General features: G+C 46.5%; 1 protein-coding gene across 1 annotated transcript; it reads right to left on the bottom strand.

The window, feature by feature from the left end:
• Positions 1–886: 886 nt before the first annotated feature.
• On the bottom strand, positions 887–18,116 carry CCKBR (cholecystokinin B receptor). The gene is made up of 5 exons (XM_020975944.2): positions 17,454–18,116; positions 6,185–6,436; positions 5,696–5,945; positions 4,892–5,079; positions 887–4,303 (listed from the first exon to the last, which is right to left on the bottom strand). The coding sequence occupies exons 1-5, from the start codon at positions 17,602–17,604 to the stop codon at positions 3,738–3,740; spliced, it is 1,407 nt and encodes a 468-aa protein (XP_020831603.1). The 5' UTR covers positions 17,605–18,116; the 3' UTR covers positions 887–3,737.
• Positions 18,117–19,626: the final 1,510 nt, after the last annotated feature.

Here is a 19,626-nt window from a genome sequence, read left to right as displayed (position 1 = left end):
AGGAGAAGAGTTTCAATGTTGCTAGCCAGGGATTAGGGCAGGCTCCCAGCTCCAGGGGGTTGACCTAGTAGACTTCTGAGGTCCCTTCCAGTTCTAAATCTATTATTCTATGATCCTACTTCAGTTGCTTACTGCCCTTAAAACATAAAATGCTTAGATCCACCACAAATCCTTTGCCCATCCTGCTCCTCCCTACCCCCATCATTAACTTCCTTTTGTCTATACCGTGTATCCAAATCCAACCAGGTCCAGTCTGCCTTTCACCTTCTCCAGGAAAATACCTCACCATTTCCTCCCACATGACTCCTTCCTTGCATGCTACTTGTTTTGGCATGTAATCATATACTCATCCAACCAGCAAGTGCCTACTACACATACGGACTTGTGCATCTTACACTGTTCTCTGATGCTCATGTATTGTTTCCCTAGTTACAACTGTAAGCAATTTGAATTGAGAACATGGTTTACTTGTAAAAGGAACTCAGCATGGAGAAAGGCAGGAACCCACCCACAGCTATTAAGGGAACAAAGGCTAGGTAGGGAAAGGACTCCATCATTTGAGCTGAAAGGATATAAAGTAAGTCTCTTTTGTAATACAGCAAGATGGTGTTGAACTAAGTTAGGGAAAAGGGGAGTTAGAATCATTGCCTCTGACACTTAATAGCTGTGTGATTCTGGGCAAGTCAATTAACATCTCTGGGCATGAGATTCCTCATCTGTAAAATGAAGAGGGTTGGTTTGGATAATCTCTATAATGATCCTTTCCAGCCCTAAGTCTATGATGCTAAGTTTTTCAAGATAAGGCTGTAAGAATTTGTCTAAGCCTTGTACTAAGTACTTAATAAATGCTATTCTTTCTTTCTTCCTCTTTTTTTCTTCCCATCCACCTATCTATCTATCTATCTATCTATCTATCTATCTATCTATCTATCTATCTATCTATCTATCTATCTAGACAGCTGGTGGTAAAGTGGATAGAGTACTAGGCCTTGGAATCTGGAAGACCTGAATTCAAACCTGGTCTCAGATCCTTACTACCTGTGTAACCTGGGGCAAGTCACTTGCCCTTTCAGGGCCTCTGTTTCCTCATCTGTAAAAAGAAAGGGTTGGACTCAAGGGCCTCTAAGGTCCCTTTCTTAGTTCAAAGTCTAGGACTTTTCTTTTATTTCTTCACGTTTCTCCACAGCCCCACATTTCTATTTCCTCCCTTTCCTCATTTTCCTTAGTCTTCTCATCATCCCCACTCCTATTCACCCTCATTCATACCTATTTCTGTATCATCCTCTCTCATTCACCTTGCTCAGCCATATCTGCACTCTTTACCTCATTATTCTTTCCTCTCATTCTTCCCCCTCTCCTTGGTCTTCTTCCTCTGCCTCTTTCCCTCATTATTCTTCCCCTTGGTCTTTCTTCCTCTGCCTCCCAAGAGAATTCTACCCCGGGCATGATTCATAATACAACAATAGGTTGTCAAAGCCAGAAAGCCTTAGCTGGTGAGCATCTAACCCCCTCATTTTAGAGATGGAAAAGCTGAGGCCTGGAGAAAGAGAGATCTTCCTAAGGTTACACAAGCTATGCTAGCTATGCTAGAACTTAAACCCAGATCCCCTGTCTCCAAAGTTCAGGGCCCTTTCCCCTTGCACCAAGTTGCCTCCCTGAGTCTGACTGCAGGGCAAACCTGGCTCCCAGAAATCAGGGTATCAGCATCCTCTCCCTTCTTCCCACTAAGGTAGATCCCTGTAGAAAGCTTTCTTCAATCCCCAACAGCTAGAGCACTGACCAGCCTTGGAGTCTGTGCTGCCCTTTCCCCTTCCTCCTGTCTAGGCCCTTTCTGTCCCTTGATCCCAAGACCAGAAAGCTTAGACTTGGACTCAGACCATGTTAGATTCCAGTTTCTAACAGCAATGAGATGTATGACCTCAGGCAAGTCAGTCTGTCTCTGAGCACAGAAGCTGGCACATAGTAAACACTTAATAAAGGCTTTTTAATTCATTCTGAGCCTGATACCTGCAGCACATACCTCACACATACCTTTTAAGTGTGTTGCAAACTCTTAAGTTATGATATGGTCATGACCTCAGACCCTTTTGCCTGATATTTGAGCTCCTTCATGGTCTGGCCAGAGCATACCTTTCCAATCTGATTTTCTTCTGCTCTCCTATAGGGACCTGCTGCTGGAGGCATCCCTCTCTGCTTTTGGTGCCCAGGGTGCAGAGATAAAGATATCGCCTCACTGACACCATGGGGAGAGTGGCCTTGGGCCCCAGATGAGCTTGCCCTGGCACACCATGAACTCTGCTTGGAGTATACGATCTTGGCCCTCTGGAGCATACAACCTTGGCCCTCCGTTAAATTTGATCCTGGCAGCCTAGTCTCCTGGCAGCTCAAACTGCCGCCACCATCTCCCTTTTGCTAGGCCATGGAAGGTTTTAAGCAATAACAATGATTTACTGGGAAAGGAGGAATGCCAGTCATGTTCTTAAGAGACAGCCAAAAAAGCTAACATCTTCTTAATGGGCAAAAATCCAAAGCGAGGGAGATTACAGTCCCACTGCTGGACTCTGCCTCTCTCAGGCCACAACTGGCAACCTGGATAATGTCCAGAAGAGGGCAATCAGGGTGGCAGGAGGAGGACTAGAGACCATACCATTCAAGGACTAAATGAAGGAATGAATAAAGGTAACATGCACTTTGTCAACCTTAAAATACCACACAAAGACGGCTCATATTAGTGTTGAAGGCCTGGGATGTTTAGCCTGTAAAGGGCTTGGAGGGAAGGAAGGTGGGCACAGGCTCACTGTATTCAAGTGCTTGAACGCTTTCATGTGGATAAGGGATGCATATAGTGACTGGGGTGTACAGAGGAAGAGGTAACAGTATGCACCATGGGAGGTGACTAGAGTACGTGAGGAGAAGACCTGTTTGGAATTCTAGAGATGGGGGGCAGGAGAGGGGTCAGAGGTTGCTGCCCTCCTGAGCCCCTTTCCACCAAGGGCTTTGTTTGGTGCTAAGTTCTCCCCACACTCTAGGCATGAGCCTTCCTGTAGCTTCTGATCCCATAAGGACATGAGTGGCAGGAACAGAGGCTATTTTTATTCCTACAGCTTCCTGGACATCCATGTGTCTTATGTGTCTTCTTGGGCTTTGCAGTAAATGTAAGCTGGGAGTTAGTGACTTGTGTTCTAACAGATACAGGGCCTAAATTCAGGGCCAGGATGCTCAGTGCAGACTGGGGGCACATTCCCAGGATGGGTGCTGGGTCTGCCCTGTGCACCCAGGGGTCAGTGCTGATTGTCAACTTCAGTGCGGGGGCAGGTGAGGTCCTTGTCCAGAGGAGTTGCCAGTAGGTTAGGGGTCACCTGTGCTACCCATAGAACCTCCCAAAATAGGACTATGTCATGGCAGGTGATGTCACCCCTTGCCCAGGGAAGTCTTTCTTGTCTTGGGGTATGTGATTTCTAGAAGTGTATCTATATGAAGACTATTAGTCCTGTGTGCCCAGTGCCAGTCGACAGTTTGGGTTCAGTGCCAGATTAGGATTTCCTATGGTCCTCAGGGGAATGGTGCCCGTGCCACCCTGGGTAGGAGTGGGGGGAATCAGGCTCCCTATGGTAGAATACCCATTTCCCCCCAAGGCAGAAAGGACCCTTTGTTCCCAAGGCAGGAGGGGCAGTGTATCTCCGGGTTGGTTCCATGTCTTCCTAAACAAGACATGGACTGCATGTGTTGGGATGCCCTCAGCCAGGACCCAGTGTGCTGATAGTTGTATAGCTGAGACGAGACAGAGAGGTAGTGGGATGGTCAAGTTCATGGTCATCACCTAGCCGGGGCCCAGCTCGAGCAACTCGGGCACGGGGTGGGTGGGGTCGGCATCTAGCACAAGTGGCCATGCAGGCCTGACGGAAACGCCGATGCATGAAGCAGTAGACAAGTGGATTGACACAGGCAGAGACATAGCTGAGCAAATGGATGAAAGAGATAGGGGCTCCCGAGAGGGCACGATGAGCACCTTCCCTGTCAAAGGCACGCCATGTGTTGGCACTGTACAAGGGCAGCCAGCACAGGAAAAACAGCCCCACGATCACCAGCAGCATCCGTACTACCCGCTTCTTGGCCTGCAGCTGAGCCTGTGCCTGAGCTGGCCATGAGCTCACACCAGGTCCGGGGCCTCGGGTGTCCCTTCTAGAGGCAGTGGGGGTCAGCGCTGAGAGTTCCATTCCAGATTGTTCTGAGAGTAGATTCACATAGCAGCCATCACCCTCCTGGCCTGCAGGTGCCCGGGCACTTGGCCCATTGGAAAGCGCTAGCAGGGGAGGAAGGATTGCAATTAGGGTTGATATATGGACCCCAAAATCCCACCTAGCCACCTGGTCTCCAGCTCTAAGAACCCTGGAGCTCCTGATATTTAACTGCCCTCTGACTGTGCTCTTCTTGTGACCCCTAACCTAATTATGACCTCTGAGTCATTCTGTGCTTTATTGGGAGTCAGAAGACCTAAGTTCTCTGGTGAATCTGGCTCTGAGACTTTCTATCTGTGTGGCCTTGGCCAAGTCACTTAGCCTCAGTTTCTTCATTTGAGAATGAGATTATTTCTAAGGAATTGGAGTTGTGAGTGGAAAAGAGCTCTGGATCTGGAGTCAGGACCTGGGCTCATGTCTCAGATCTGCCACTCAGTACCTTCGTGGTACTGACTGCCTCTCTGAGCTTCAGTTTCCTCATCTGTAAAATGTCACTGAATGACCTCTAAAGTCCTTTCCAGCTCTGTCTATGATCCAGTGATTTCTCTTGAGCCCTAGCTCGAACCTGGATCCCCACCTTGCCCCAAAGTTACCTCTGATAGTTTTTCCAACCCCATCCCCTTACCCCTCCCCAGCAGCACCCTCCCGCTGACCTGGGCTTGGCCCACCAGGCAATCCGCTGTGTCTGTGGTTGCCGTTCTGGCCCTGCTGCCCATGCCCGTGCCTCTGGCTCTGGCTCTCGAAGCGGATCCCCAAGTAGAGTTCTCGGGAGATGAGACCGTAAGCCACGGCCATGACTACGCCAGGTACAAAGAACAGGAACAGCAGGAGCAACACAGACCTGTGGAGTGGGCCAGGCCATCCAGCTCATCCTATCAAAGAACGGCTGACCTCGCCCTGGGCCCCTCCCGCTCGACCCCGCCAATCAAAGTATGCAGGGACACCCGTCTACTGTGGCATCCTCGCTCCACTCTCCCCCAACCCAAACCAATCACGTAACAGTTCGGGACACCTGCCTCTTACACCTGGGACCTACAGCAAGGGAATTACTGAGGAGATAGGAAACAGCTTGGGGACCAGAACTTAGGGAGCGGAGGATTCTTGACCTCACCTTCAGCGAGGCCCGCCCTCTGAGGTCTGAAATTTGCAATTTATTTACCTACAATGATGCCGACTCAATGGGGGAGGAGGATTGGGGTGTTCGAGGGGCAAAGGTTGCCTCTGTGGTGGGAGCTGAGTTCTCCGAGGCAGGTAACGAGGCAGTCTCGAGACCGACACAAGGGTCTGAGTAAACTCAAGAGGACTAGGGATAAGGGGTCTGCCAGGACATCCTGCAGGGACTAGGGAAGGGACATTCTCTGGGCACATTCAGAAGCCCACGGAGGGAAGGGTACCGTGTGAGCTGGTAGAGGGGTGTCTCTAAGGGGAAGAGCTATTCCCAGGGGTTTGACGCTTACCATGCCTGGCGCGCTCGATTGCTAGGCCAGCTGTGCGTGCACTGCAGTGCGCGGGGGCTCACTGGCCTCACAACAGAGTACACGGGATAGGGTAGCATGAGCAGACCAGACAGCAGCCACGTGGCCACGATGACACGCACGGCGTGGGAGCGTGTCTGCCACACACGTGCCTGCAAAGGCCGGCAGATGGCGCTGTAGCGCTCCAGGGCGATGGCCACCAGGCTTAGGGTGGACACGCTCACAGACACTCCTGGGGAAAGGAGGTGGGCAGGAGACACATGATCACCGTGCCAACTGACGCCAAGGACAACTTCATATGACCTCAAATACTTCTTGCATCCCCAGCCCCCAACCCTAGGTCCGAGGAAAGATCCTAACATTTACCCAACCCTGAGCACCCCAAGTTCCTACATCCCCCACTCCATCAACTCCTACACACCCCTCTTCTCTCCCGAGGACAGGTGATGCAAGGCAGGGCTGGGAGCTCACCCATGAGATAGGCAACAGCCTTGCAGACCACAGTGCCGAAGATGAAGGTGCCCATGAGGTTGGGCAGGAGGGTGAAGGGCATACAGGCCACAGCCAGGAGTAGGTCGCTGACAGCCAGTGAGAGCAGGAAGGCATTGGTGACGGTGCGCAGGCGACGGCTTAGTCCCAGCACTGTGATTATCAGCATGTTTCCTCCCACGCTCAGCAGGAAAATGACGACATACAGGGTCACCCTCACTGCCAGCTCCAACTCTGGGACCCAGGAAAGATGGCAACAGAGGTTGGTCAGGATCTGCTGAACTTGAGGTCCCTCCATCAGATATCCCCAGCCCAGGAGCCCTTCCTTCCAGCTCGAGGGCCCCACTCTGACCCTCTTCATTTTGAGGAAATCCCCATGTACTTCTACTGAAGACTTGTTCTATTGAACTGAGAATTAAAACATGCTGCAAAAAAATGTGAGGCGTGGGAGGGTGGCATGGTTAAGAAGCAATTGTGGCAGTAGATGAAACTTAGCAAAGAGACGTCTTTCTAGGGAAATTAGGCACCAATAATATCATTTATATAGAGCTTAAAGTTTGCAAAGGAGTTTACATACGTCATCTCATTTGATCCTTACAACCTCTCTAAGGGGTAGATGCTATAATTATTCCCATTTTGCAGTTGAGGTAAAGAGGTTAAATGAATTGTCCAGGGTCACACAGCTAGATAACTGACGCAGAATTTGAACCCAGATCTCTCCAGATTCCAGCTCCCACACTCTATCCAGCGTACTACTCACTGCTTCAGAGGTAAGGTCTTATTTGAGAGAATCAAAAGCCTAACCATGAAAGAAACTTTTCTGACTGGCAGGCAGTAGTGACTCTGTTGCAGCTTTTCCCCTCTTAAATCTGGCATTTGTAGAACCCCAAGCCAGAAGGGAATGTTTTGAAACCATGTCCTCCAGGAGAGCAAGACAGAGATAAAAAAGCTTTCTCCCCTTGGGAAGAAATGTGCAGGGAGGCACAGCTCTGGCTTCTAGAGCTAAAGAGCACAGGTGAGAAGGCAAATTATCACCCTTGTGAGTTGCAAAGAGGTAGTTAGTTAATAGCTGGAAGAAAGTCTGTTGGGGTGAAGAGTGTGAAGAACTAACTAGAACTAGGAATATGGCCTTTTTTTTCCCCACCAGAGGCACTAGAGATGATGTCTAGACTGTCACCTCATAGTACTTCATTTCTTTCACATGCTCATATTCTGCATATAGAGAACAGGACTGAAAGTTAAAAGGGGGCTTTGAGATCATCTATCATGGGTGGGGAACCTGTGGTCTCAAGTCCTGCCCCTGAGTCCTAGTTGAATTCCTAATTTTATGGTTGAGGAAACAAGCCCAGGGACATGAAATAATTACCCATGATCATAAAGGTAGAAAGTATCATGGAGAGGAATTCCCACCCAGGTCCTCTCCCCAAAATCCATGCTCTTTCCACTCAATAATTTGTCTTATTATTATTCATTTTTGTTCTGTTTCCCCTATTAATGACTTTTGGGGGCAGTGGTCATCTCTACTTGACATTATCTCCTCCAGTTTCTAGCAAATAGCCCTGCACAAAACCAGATCCTACTTTTAAAAAAATGTTTGTTGAATGAATGAAGAGAATTTGTTTACATTTGAGCTTACTTAAAATTATAGGTATTGGAATTTTGTTGGTCTTGCTTTAAATTTTAGCCCTTGGCTTATATTTAGCCATTAGAGATTAGTAAATCATTTTTCCTGTAAGTTTAAGTAATTGTTGTTCAGTCATATCTGACTCTTTGTGACCACATTTGGGGTTTTCTTGGCAAAGATACTAGAGTAGTTTGTCATTTCCTTCTCCAGCTCATTTTACAGATGAGGAAACTGAGGCAAATAGGGTGAAGTGACTTGCCCAGGGTCACACAGCTAGTAAGTGTCTGAGGCTGGATTTTAACTCATTAAGATGAGTCTTCTGATTGCAAGCCCAGTGTTCTATCCACTGTGCTACCTAGTTGCACCAAAAATTTAAGTAAAGGATATTTTAAAAAGACAAAAAAATACGGATTATGCATTCTAGCCTTGGTCCTTTTTGGGTTACCTTTAACAGAGTATGGGGTAAGCCAAGATTTTTGGCCTAATGCTAGGAAACATAGGAAACTCATTTAAAACTGATAGCAGCTCCTTGGGTAGACTTTAGATATTGGCCCATTCCAAAGGAATGGCGATACAAATATTATACTTTCCTTGGAACCCTTACCTGGTTTCCCATCCTCTGCAATTCATGAGTATGAGTGTGGGCCTTGGACTTGCACACTTTGACATGCAAGCCTGGACAATCTTTCTGTCCATACACTTCTCTTAAGCCACATACTATCCCAGTCAAACAGTTTTAACTAAGTCCAGGTCTCTTTGAGGACTCTTTCTGCCCCACAGACTAGGTAGGTCCATGTTTCACTCCTCAGACATCAAGGGAGCTAATGCTATTTGTGGAGGGTGGTGCTGGGGATTGAGTATGTATGCTGATATTCATCCACATTGCAAGGGCTGAAAGGAGCAAGAAGTCAGCATAGATGGAGGTCAATGAAGAAAGCTTATTAACTGAACAAATGTAAGGATAAATAAGTGAGTGGATGGATTTGTGGATGGACAGTGGATGGATGGGTAGATTGGGGCATAGTTAGAGGCCATCTGGGTCAAGCCTTAAGAAAAGCTATGGGTAGCTCCTCAAAAATGGGTGAGGGGATTGTAAAACTCAGTACAAATTAGGATGTTACCCAGTCAAGATGTTTAGTGAGACTGGTTTGTGATGGCTTTAAGAGAGCTAAGAATGCAGGCAGTAGGTGACCCAGGGCTGGCATTCTGCCATCACGTGAAGGATTCTTGGGCAATATCCACTCCTTACCTCCTTTCTCCATTATATGTCAGCACCTTACCCCTCTATTCAATCTGTCTATGCTTTCACATTCCTTCTCAGGATGGGAAAACCCATGCCCATTCAGGGCATCTTGGTTCTATGCAGTATTCTGCAGTGAGTCAGTTCTGCTCTTAGCATAGTGCCTGCCATATAGTAGGTGCTTAATAAATGCTAGTTGACTGTCTCTACCCAAAAGTAGGGCAAGGAAGAGAAGAAAGACTGAGCAGTGAAGAAAGGTCTGAAAAAAAGAGGGAAAAATTGGTGCAAAGGTAGGAGAGACAGAAAGAGTGAAGAGGGAGACAAGGATAAGAGGAAAGTAAAAGTGTGGAGGGGAATAATAAAGAGGTTATGGGGTGGGGGGTGAAGAGTAAGGGGAGTAGGAAGAGAAATGAAGGTAACAAAGAAGAAAAATGTGAAGGGAAGAGAACACTCAGGAACTGGTGATGAAAAGAGGGGAAAATTAAGAAAATATTGGAGTCATCCACGCATAGAAGATACTTGCATGGATGAGATCCTGGAGGACAGAAAGAAGAGGGATGCATATAGAACCTTGAGACCATTACATTTAATGGCAGACAGAGAAAGAGGAACCAAGAGAGACAAAGGAAAATACATTGAGGTGGGGACACCCAGGAAAACTTGGGGTTAGGAAACTAAGGCATCCACAATTAGGATTCACAATTAGGCATGGTTCCCAGTAATATATTGTTGAAAGGCTTAGGAGGACTAACAAGTCCAGACAATGAAGCAATATCTGGATGCTGGAAGCAAGGTATGGAAAGGGAAAGGGCTCTTTCCCTTACTCCCCACATCTCACACTCAACCTCACAAATCATGTATGGAGGATCCTCTGGAGACTGAGAAAGTTTTAAGGATGAGAAAAGGAAGAAGAGGGATGAAGTAGACAGATCCTTGCCTGGACCAAGCCAACAAGGGGCTCAGGAGGACAGTTCAGCAAATCCTGAAGCAGCAGCCATTCACCAGGAGTGGTGACAGACCACTTCCTTCCTTCTTCCCTTCCTCCATCTCTTCCTTCCTCCTTCCCTTCCTCCCTCTCTTCCTTCCTCCCTCCCTTCCCTCCTTCCTTCCTTCATCTTTTCAGTCAGCCAGAAAAGCTACAGAGCAAACAGGGTAGTCAGATTGCTACTAAGGAGAGTGTAGGGTCTGTGGAAAGGCCAGGGATGGAGGTGATGGGGTATTGACAAGATTTTCTAAAGTCAGAGATAGGGTGGGGATAGAATTACATTTGATTTTAAGTTTCTTGAGAGCAGGGGCTGTGTAGTCTCTCTCAATGTATCCATAGCAATGAGCACATAGTAAGTGTTCAATAAATGTTTGTTGAATTAAAATGTCAGACCTGGAAGAGGCCTTAAAAGAGGAAATTCTTGACCTTTTTGTATCATGGTCCCCTCTGGCAGTCTAGTGATCCTAGTGAAGCCCATGGATCATTTCTCAAAATAATGTTTTTAAGTGCATAAAATTAAATACATGCGATTACAAAGGAAACCAATTGTATCAAAATACTGAAAGTTCCAAGTTCTCAGACCCCCTGAAATCTATCCATGGATCTCTTGGGGGTCCTTGGATACCAGGTTAAGAATCCCTGCCTTGGAGAATATCTCAACTAGTATTTCCAAAATTGTTTCTCAGAACCCCACTGGTTTCATGAAAAGTGAATGAGGTACCATAAAAAAAGGTAAATATTTGTGGTATTGTCCCTCTACAATGTGAATGGGAAGTGATATGTCAAAATAATAATAGCTCCCATTCTTTAGTACTTTAAAAAGGTTTATAAAGCATTTTCTTCACAATACCCCTGGTAGATTTGGATTTATGGACTATAGCTGAAAATACAGGAATGATAGGCTCTTGGCCAGGGATAAAGTACACCTAATGAGGACTGCTCAAAGTATGTTTGTCTGGAATCTTGTAAATCTAATCAAGATGGCTTTAAATTGAAAAGGGAAGGGAAGGGAGAAAACTGCATGGTCACTACGCTCATACACCTCCCCCCCCATATACATCTATCAAACAACACATCACAGAGAGTGGTAGTGCAAAATAGGAAGAAGCATATCAATAGAAAGGACAAGTAAGTCACAGGAGACAATATCCAAGAAAAGGATCAGCAATAAAACTCAAAGCCTCAGATGTTTATACACAAATTCACAAAGTGTGGGAAATAAACTGAGGGTGAATGAGAGATTCTAATGCAAGGAGGCAAATCTGACCTGATGGCTATCACTGAGAATTGATTAGGATGGGACTCTTGGATAGACTATAGCTATGGTAAGGGTATATTGATTCAAAATTAATAGAATTAATATGAAAATATGTTTAATAGGTTATATGTAGAACCAATATCAGATTGTATGCTCTCTTGGGGAAGAGGCAGGAAGGGAGGGGAAGAAAATTTAAAACAAAAGCTTATGGAAGTGATTGTTGAAAACTAAAACTAAATTAATTAATTAAAAAATTAATAGAATTAATCCAAGAGGTGTTATAACAGGATTTATATATACTGAGAGGATACATTCAAGTGAAGAAATCCAGGACTTGGAAAGAACATAGAAAGGAGAGCATTTAGGTGAGAATCAATGAAAGGAAAGACAGAAGCCAATTGTTGTGAGCATTCTACAGACCACCTGGACAGAAGGAGGAAATAGAGAAAATGTTTGGAAAACAGGTCATAAACCTGGGATGGCAGCATAGTATGGTAGAGATAGGGAGACTTTTATTATTTTAATGTTCGATGCAGTGCTTTCTCTACCACAGTGGAATGCTTGATTTGCCTCAATGGGAAAAATCATTCCACAACTGGTTGAGGAAGTGATGAGGGAAATCATTGTTTGGAATCTAATTCTGACCAACAAGGAGGAAGTAGTTGCTTGAAGCAGGAATGACAGGAGTCTTTGGAGCAAGTGGCCACCCCACCTATTGCTGGAGCAATTATGGAAGAACAGATTTCAAAGCATTCAGAGAAAGAAGCAAAGCCTTATTAAGAGCAAGACATGTCACACTCAAAGCATTTCCTTTTTTTTTTTTTTAATAAGGTTACTAGGATATCAGGAGACTGTTTTGTAGGCACAATATATCTAGATTTAGATTTGAGCAAAGCATTTGACGAAGTTTCCTAAATTATATTTCTAAACAAGATGGAGATGTGGGTTAGATGACAGTATAGTTAGGTGGATTCAGGAATTTGTTGAACAATGAGACCTGAAAAGTAATTATTGATAGGTTTGTGTTAAAGTTGGGGAAGGTCATTAAAAAGAAAAATAATTGTTTACTAAATGCCTACCACATGCCAGGAAGTGTACTAAGTGATTTATAGATATTATCTCATTTGATTCTTACAACAATAACTTTGGGAGGCAGGTACCATTGTTATCATCCCCATTTTATAATTGAGGAAACTGAAGCAAGGTTAAGTGATCTGCCCAGGGTCATACAGGTAGTAAGTGTCTGAGGCTGGATTTGAATTCAGGTCTTCCTGACTATAGGCCCAGAACTCTATCCATTGCACTATCTATTATATTCTTGTCTCTGTGCTGTTCGACATTTTTATCAGCAAAACATGAATGAAGAGGTTAGAATGATTACCAGGTTTACAACTGTCATAAACAAATTAAATGACAGAGTAAGGATCTAAAAAGATCTCAGTAGGTTAGAATGATGAGCCAAATCTAACAAGGGGAAGTCTGATAGGGACAAATATAATGCCCTATTCTTGAGTTCAAAAGATCAACCGAGGAAGTACAGGATTGGAAAAGGCATGGCTAGATAATTGGTTTGTCTGAAGGTGAACCTGGGGATTCCAAGGTCAATTATCAGTCAACAGAGGGACAGAGCAGCCAAAAAATCCAACCCAAGGTGAGACTGAGTTCAGAGAAGTATAATGCCCAGTACAAGGGACATAATAGATAGGCTATAGTTCTGCATGGATAAATCACATCTAGAGTATTGTACTCAGTTTTGTGTGCCACATTTTAGGAAGTATATTGATAAGTTAGAACAGAGCTGTGAAACGTGCAGCCTGCAGGCCTACAACACTCCCAAGTGTGGTCTGAATTGGATTAAAATGGAATGGGAAATATTTAATGAAATACGTACAAATATAGTAAAATATGGATAATGTTAACATGTGGTTTTCTAAGTCAAGATGTGCCCATGGGGATCCTTCTGTATGCTTTAGTGGCTCTTATTTCTATTTGAGTTTGACACCACTGAGTCAGTGTCCTAATGAAGTTAACCAGAATGGTAGGGTGATTGGAGACTGCGCCATTAAACAACTGGTTGAAAGAATTGGGGATGTTTAGCTTGTAGCAGAGAAAGCTCAGGGGAGACATGATAGCTGAATGCTGGAAGGGCTGTCACTTGGAGGATAAATTAGACTTGTGACGCTTAGCTCCAGAAATTAGCATTATGATCAGTGGGTGGAAATTGCTGAGAGTTTCAGTTTGGTGTAAGGAAAAATTTTCTAACCATTAGAGCTTTTCAAAAGTCGAATGGGATGCTTGGTAATGAGCTCCTTTTCATTGGAGGTCTTCAAGTGGAAAGGTTGGTTTTCTACTTGTTAGGGATATCATATAAGGACTTCCTGTTCATGTACAGGTTGGACTAGATACCTGGGAGATCCCTTTCAGCTCCAAGATTCTGTGAGATCAGGAGGTCAAGTATTATTAGCCACCTATGACAAATGAGGAAACTGAGGTTCACAACAGTAAAGTGACTTGCCCATAGTCATAAGACCAGTAAGTATCGGGACTGAGAGCATAAATGAGGGCTAGAAAAGATCTCAAAGATCATCTAGCCCAACCATCTCATGTCACAGAAAAGGAAACTGAAGCCCACCAAGATTAACTGACTTGCAGTTGTATGGATACTGAACATTAGCTGTAGGATTTCAATCTAGACCCTGGGATTCCACTGCCTTGGCTCTTACCTGCTAAGCTGCCATGGACCTAGCCAGAACTTCAACTTCAAGTCTAGAGCTTCTATTACACTTCAGTGTAAAAACTTTTACTGTGGGAGGCAATTTTCTTCTCTGAGCCTTTGTTTTCTTATCAATCAATCCATTAATAAGAATTTTTAAGTGCTTACCGTAGGACAGGCACTGTGCTAAATCCTATCAATATACACAGGAAATGAAATAATTCCTGCCTAGAAGGAGTTTGTTTTCTACTGTCATCTGTCCTACCCATTTTTAAAACTGGTGGTGATCATATTTGACCTGTTTACATACTTCTTATGAGGAAAGTGCTTTGTAAATCTTAAAGACCATAGAAATGTGATTATAGTTTTTGTAATGATATATTTCAAGCTCCAAGTGTCCAATTCCTCTTTTTTTTTTCTTCTTGGAAACACTGACCTCTCTTTGGAACTGGCCTCATTGCACAAATGAGGAAATTAAAGGCCCAAAAGACACAATGACTTGCTCAAGGTCACAGAGCAAGTTAATGACAGTGCGGATGTAAAGGGTTTTAAATTTTTCCTCTGAGGCTCACTTCCTGTGTGCAATTGTTTGCTCTTCCTAGGCCTCAATTTTCCTATCCACAAAATGGAGGCTGGGGGTGGACTAGGTGGCCTCTGAGTTCCCTCCCAGATTTGGATCTGTGATGCTGAGATCTTTGCAGCAAAGGAAACAGCTGCAATGTTAGTGCAGTGCTCTCTAGCAGCCAGAAGAGTGGATATGGGGACCAAGATGGAAAGAACTTTCTTCTGGAGAGGAGAAGGGGATTTAGGAAAGTAGAATGACAAGGCCAAAGGGAAGAAGGAGGTGGGACTGAAGGGAAGGAGCACAGGTTGATCAAAGCACCAGATACAATTGTGACCTTCGGGACTGTGGGCCAGGGCTTTGTCTTCTCTGACCCTTCCCAGCCCCAACTCTCATCAGGAATATCAGCCAAAGCAAGTTTAAATGCCAGGTTAAACTGAGTATGAGCATAGAGCAGGGAGCCTCCCCTTTGTTCATTAGCTGAGTCCAGCTACTGGGTCTTATTTCTAAGTCTGCCTGTCTTCCGCTCACCCATTTCACTCCCTCACTCTCCTGCTTTAATCTCACTCCATCTCCCAGGCTCCCTCCACCCCACACCCTCACACAAATGTGCACTCCTCCCTCCCTTAGAACCTCCTTCCCTTTCCTCTCAGACACAAACACACACAATCCCTCAGCTTAGCCTTCCTTTCCTTTCTGTCTCACACACTCGTCCATCTCTGAAACCCTCTCATATGCTGTCATCTACACATACTCTCCTAGCTCAGTCTTCTCTCCTTCTTCCTTATACACATTTGTCAGTTTTCTCTCTATCACACACACACACACACACACACACACACACACACACACACACTCCTATCTCTCTTACATATATTTCTGTCTCTATATTATTTCATAAGTGGTCCTAATCAATCCTCTGGTTCCAAGAGGGAATTACTAATTTACTTCTCATATTGCATAAAAATTAGACATCCTCTCACGAGGTCTTATAAGCACTGCTCTTCTTCTCCAGGGGTATTTTTTTTCTTTTAATCTGAGGAAGTCCTATATGTGGAAACTCCCTGGTTTATAACTAAAGTTATAAGTGACTTACTTGCCCCTGATCACACAGTTTGTCTTTGTCAGAAGCAGGACTTTAAGTTTGGTTTTTCTGGTTCCAAGGCTGACTGACCTTCCATCCACTAGTCCATGTTAGTACTATCATTGGAAACACCTTTAAAGTTAGCAAAATGCTGTAATACAAAGTCTCATTTAACCTGCATGACAGTCCTTTGAGGTGGGCACTCCAGGCTTCCCCTCCCCCCATTTTAGTCATTGATTCAGAGCTAGAAGGAACCTTTGAGGGCATCTAGTTCAACTCCCTTATTATATAGATGAAGAAATTGAGGCCTAGAGTGGCTAAATCACTTGACAAAGATCACTTATTAGATGGTGTCATAGGCAGGATTCAAATCAGGGCTCCTCTAATTCCAAATCCACCATATTGTACTAGTCGGGGGTTAACAGGGACATGCCACAAGAAGTCCTCTGGGGATCTCTGGCCAACTGGTTCCTGGACCAAAAAAAGGTTGAAAGTCTGCCTCTATCCATCTTTGTATCTTTCCTCTATCTTCATCTCTTTAAGTAACTAATTTGTTATTTTTATTTATATCACATGACATATGTAGCACTTTCTGATTTTCAAAGTTTTTACCATTCGTTCATTCAAACATTCATTCAGTGAGAGATATATCTGCCCTGGGAAAGTACACATTCTGGATAGAGAGATAAGAAAACAAAAAGCAAGTACAAATTAGTTGCTCACTTTCTATAAGCCCTGAAGGATTCCCAGATGAAGGGCATGAATGAAGGGGAGTCAAATTGGGAAGGCACCTTGGGAAAGGTGACTCAGGTCTTCCAGGAAATGAAAGATGGTGATTGAAGTGAAGGTGAAAGGCACCAGGGGTAGCAAAGAGATCAGGGGCCTGTGTAAGGTAGAAGGGGGTACTGAGGGGCAGGGGCAGAGAGGCCAAAAACACCAGTAGGATCAGCTAGTGGCAGAAGGACCAGCATCCAGAGATGGATGAAGGGGTGTGGCAGGGATGCTACAGTGTTCTTGGGGAGATGGAGAGAATGGTAGTGACAAGGGATGCCAGGAAGCCAGGGGAGATGAGAAGGAAGAGATTTTGAATGAGGGATTTGAGGGAACTGAGCTCAGAGTAACAGGAGTGTATGTGAGAGGAATGAGCAGTCTTGGAATGGGGATGGGGTGAGCAACAGACATGCTTTTGCGGAGACAGACTGCTCCAGGAAGGGAGAGAACAGGCCATGGGACAAGGAGTGGGATCAGTTTAGGGAGATTCCAGTGGGAGAAATATTTTCAGGAAAACCCTGGAGAGAAGGGTCCCAGTTCCCAGGAGGTGGGGGTCAGAAAAATTTGGAGTTCAGTCAACAAGGGTATCCAATCCTCTCAGACTCCAGTACCTCCTCAGCTCTGGCAGCTTCTTAGGCTCAACACCAGATTTAATATATGCTCCATTTGGACCCTACACACAGATGGTTTCTGAGTCTTTGCAGATCAAGAATTTTCCTGAAGGGGTTAGCTTCCTGATCACTAGAGCAATCTCCCCCTTATGTGCTCTCTGCCAGTCTTGCTACCCTACCCCTGCTCTTCTCCTCACCCCACATCCATGGTCTTGGGCTTTCCATTCTGTGGCCTGTGGTAGGGTCCCAGGGGCACTAGGGGTAAAGGACAGGCAGAGAAAGCTGGAGAAGGGAGAGGTAGGGAATGGGGGTTGGGGCCCAGAGGGACAGGGTCTTAGATGAAGGAGGCACGGGAATGGGAGAGAGATGGGGCAAAGGGGCATCGAAGAAGGGGAATACTTACCTCGGGGGGTCCTGCTGGCTCCAGAGCCTCCTCGGGGAGATTCGCAGCTACTATTGGCACTGCTGTTAGTACTGCTGTTGGGGGACAGGGGACCCGGGCCGCACTGGGACTCTAGCTCTGGCGCGCTCCGATTCAGCCCCGGCAGCTCCATAGCCCAAGGGTAGAGGCGGGCCTGGGACAAGACCCCCTGCTGACCCGGCACCTAGGGTGCCGCTTCCCAACGGTTCCACCTGCTCTCGTGTCAGTCGCTTCTGTGCCCCTGAACTGGCCCCTCTGGTGTGTGTGTCCGCTCCGCCCTCTGTCTCCGGCCGGCACCTTGCGCTCGCACGCGGATTTCTCCCCCTCTCTCCTTCCGTCCCTCTGTCCCTCCCTTTGCGCGTGCCTCTCCTCCCGTTTCTCTACCCCTGGGTCTCTCTTTGACTCCCCGCAAATCTTTCCCTTCGGGTTTCTCCCTGTGTCCTCCTATGCCCTATGTAATTCTGCCTCCGCTCCCCCAAACCCCTAAAAATCTCCCTCTCCCTTTCCAGGGGACTCCCAGCTTCGTTCCCCCGCAGCGGGATCTGGTGCTGCTGGGGCTGGGGTGGCCTGGGGAGCCCCGCCCCTCTCCTCCAGAGCTAAGCCAAGCTGGGGTTCCGCCCCCCTCTCTGCAGCGCGGCCGCTCGGCCTTGGGGGTGGGCGTTGGGGGATGGGGGGGTGCTCTTTACTGATGTTCTAGCTCGAGTTTCTGGAGGGAGTCAGGCGCGGGGCTGCAGCTGCCATTGCGGATGGGGGGCGGGGGAGGCAACGAAGGGGTGGTAGGAGACAAGATCCGGTGTTTTAATTGTACTGTACTTTAGCTATGCTACTGTATTGACCTATGGGGCACCAAAATGTAGAGTGGGACATCCATTTGGGTCATGTTCCATTTGGGGACAGGTGTGAGGTGCGGACTGGGGGGCAGGGAAAGTTCAGAGCCTTTCAATTAGAATCCTCTGTTCCAGCACACCCCTCTTGTAACTCCGGACTACGGGCACAGTGACATCCCAAGTCCCAATGACAGCTTGGCTCCGAAAACATCTGACTCAATAACAGCCTCCAGTGATACCTCTGGACTCAGTGATACCTTGGTCCCAGTGTCACAACCAGTCATATTTCTGATCCCAGTAATACTACAGCCACAGTAACAGGCCAGGCCCCAATGGCAGCCCAGGTCACAATGACACTCCAACTCAAATAGCCCTTGACAGTTACTCTCAAATACTCTTCATCAGGGGACAGACTTCAGAGAGCTGAGATGTAGTAAGGATTCTGACCTTAGGAAGGACTCTAACTGGTGGAAATTTCCCAGGGGCAGAGTACCAGTAAAAGAGGAATCCCTAGCTCCCTTTGGCACCTGGTAGCGCCAGCGCTGCCGCTACCACCTCTCCACTCCCTCTGTTTGCTCTTGAGAGCAGGTGGAGATGTAGATAACCAGCTTAAGCTTCCCATGGGGAGGAGGGTAAGGTAGAGGATGAGAGGATAAATATGGGGCCAAAGTGGGTTGGGGGTGGAGGTGATGGGTGAAGGGAGGAGAGGATGGTGAGCCCCAGCACCCATCTCATCTCCTCTAGCATTACAGGACCCATCCTGGGCTTTTTCAGAGGCCTCAAACATAAGAATGGGTGAGCTATCTTGAAAGAGAGACATCAGATCCTAAGGACTGATGGGAGAAGAGCTGCACTGATGAGGAAAATAGGAGGAGGTGCCAAAGGGATCGAGGTGCTTGCCAGGTTCTTGGCCTCCAGCCCTACCTGTGAGGGCATCTCCCCCTTCCCAACCCTCCCTTTAGTCTCATCTATCATCTCTTTGGCTCCAGGGATACTGTGTCCTCCCACCCCTCCACCCCCATCTTCCAGGGAAAAAAAGCCCATTAGTGTCCCTTCCCCCATGATTGATAGCCCCCAAAGGCTGAGGATTGATGGGACTTGAAGGGATGGGCAGGGTAGGAGGGAAAAAGGCCAGGGATGGGAGGATGGGAGCAATTTAGAGACTTCCAATTCTAGGGAAGGAAACTTGTGACCCAGGTATGTTGCAACAGGGAAGAGCAGAAAGTGAAGAAAGAGCTGGGATACAACTGGGGGGGCACCTGCTATGTGGGAAGGGTGCCCACCTTACTCCCACGCCTTGTCCTAGGCCTAGACTAAGTCTCCTGACA

This window comes from Phascolarctos cinereus, unplaced genomic scaffold, assembly GCF_003287225.1.
Source record: "Phascolarctos cinereus isolate Bilbo 61053 unplaced genomic scaffold, phaCin_HiC Scaffold_726;HRSCAF=1367, whole genome shotgun sequence".
NCBI classification, from domain to species: Eukaryota; Metazoa; Chordata; class Mammalia; order Diprotodontia; family Phascolarctidae; genus Phascolarctos; species Phascolarctos cinereus.
Note: the sequence above shows the minus strand (reverse complement) of the source record. Positions and strands in the feature narration are given on the sequence as shown.

What these genes read in the sequence shown, in the direction of transcription:
- CCKBR (XM_020975944.2), bottom strand. Translation starts at nt 17,604, where the DNA reads ATGGAGCTGCCGGGGCTGAATCGGAGCGCGCCAGAGCTAGAGTCCCAG. An exon ending in GGCTGTTGCCTATCTCATGG is followed by an intron (nt 5,946 to 6,184) that starts GTGAGCTCCCAG and finishes TCCTTTCCCCAG; the next exon opens with GAGTGTCTGTGAGCGTGTCC. An exon ending in GCCTGGTGGGCCAAGCCCAG is followed by an intron (nt 4,304 to 4,891) that starts GTCAGCGGGAGG and finishes CTCCCCTGCTAG; the next exon opens with CGCTTTCCAATGGGCCAAGT.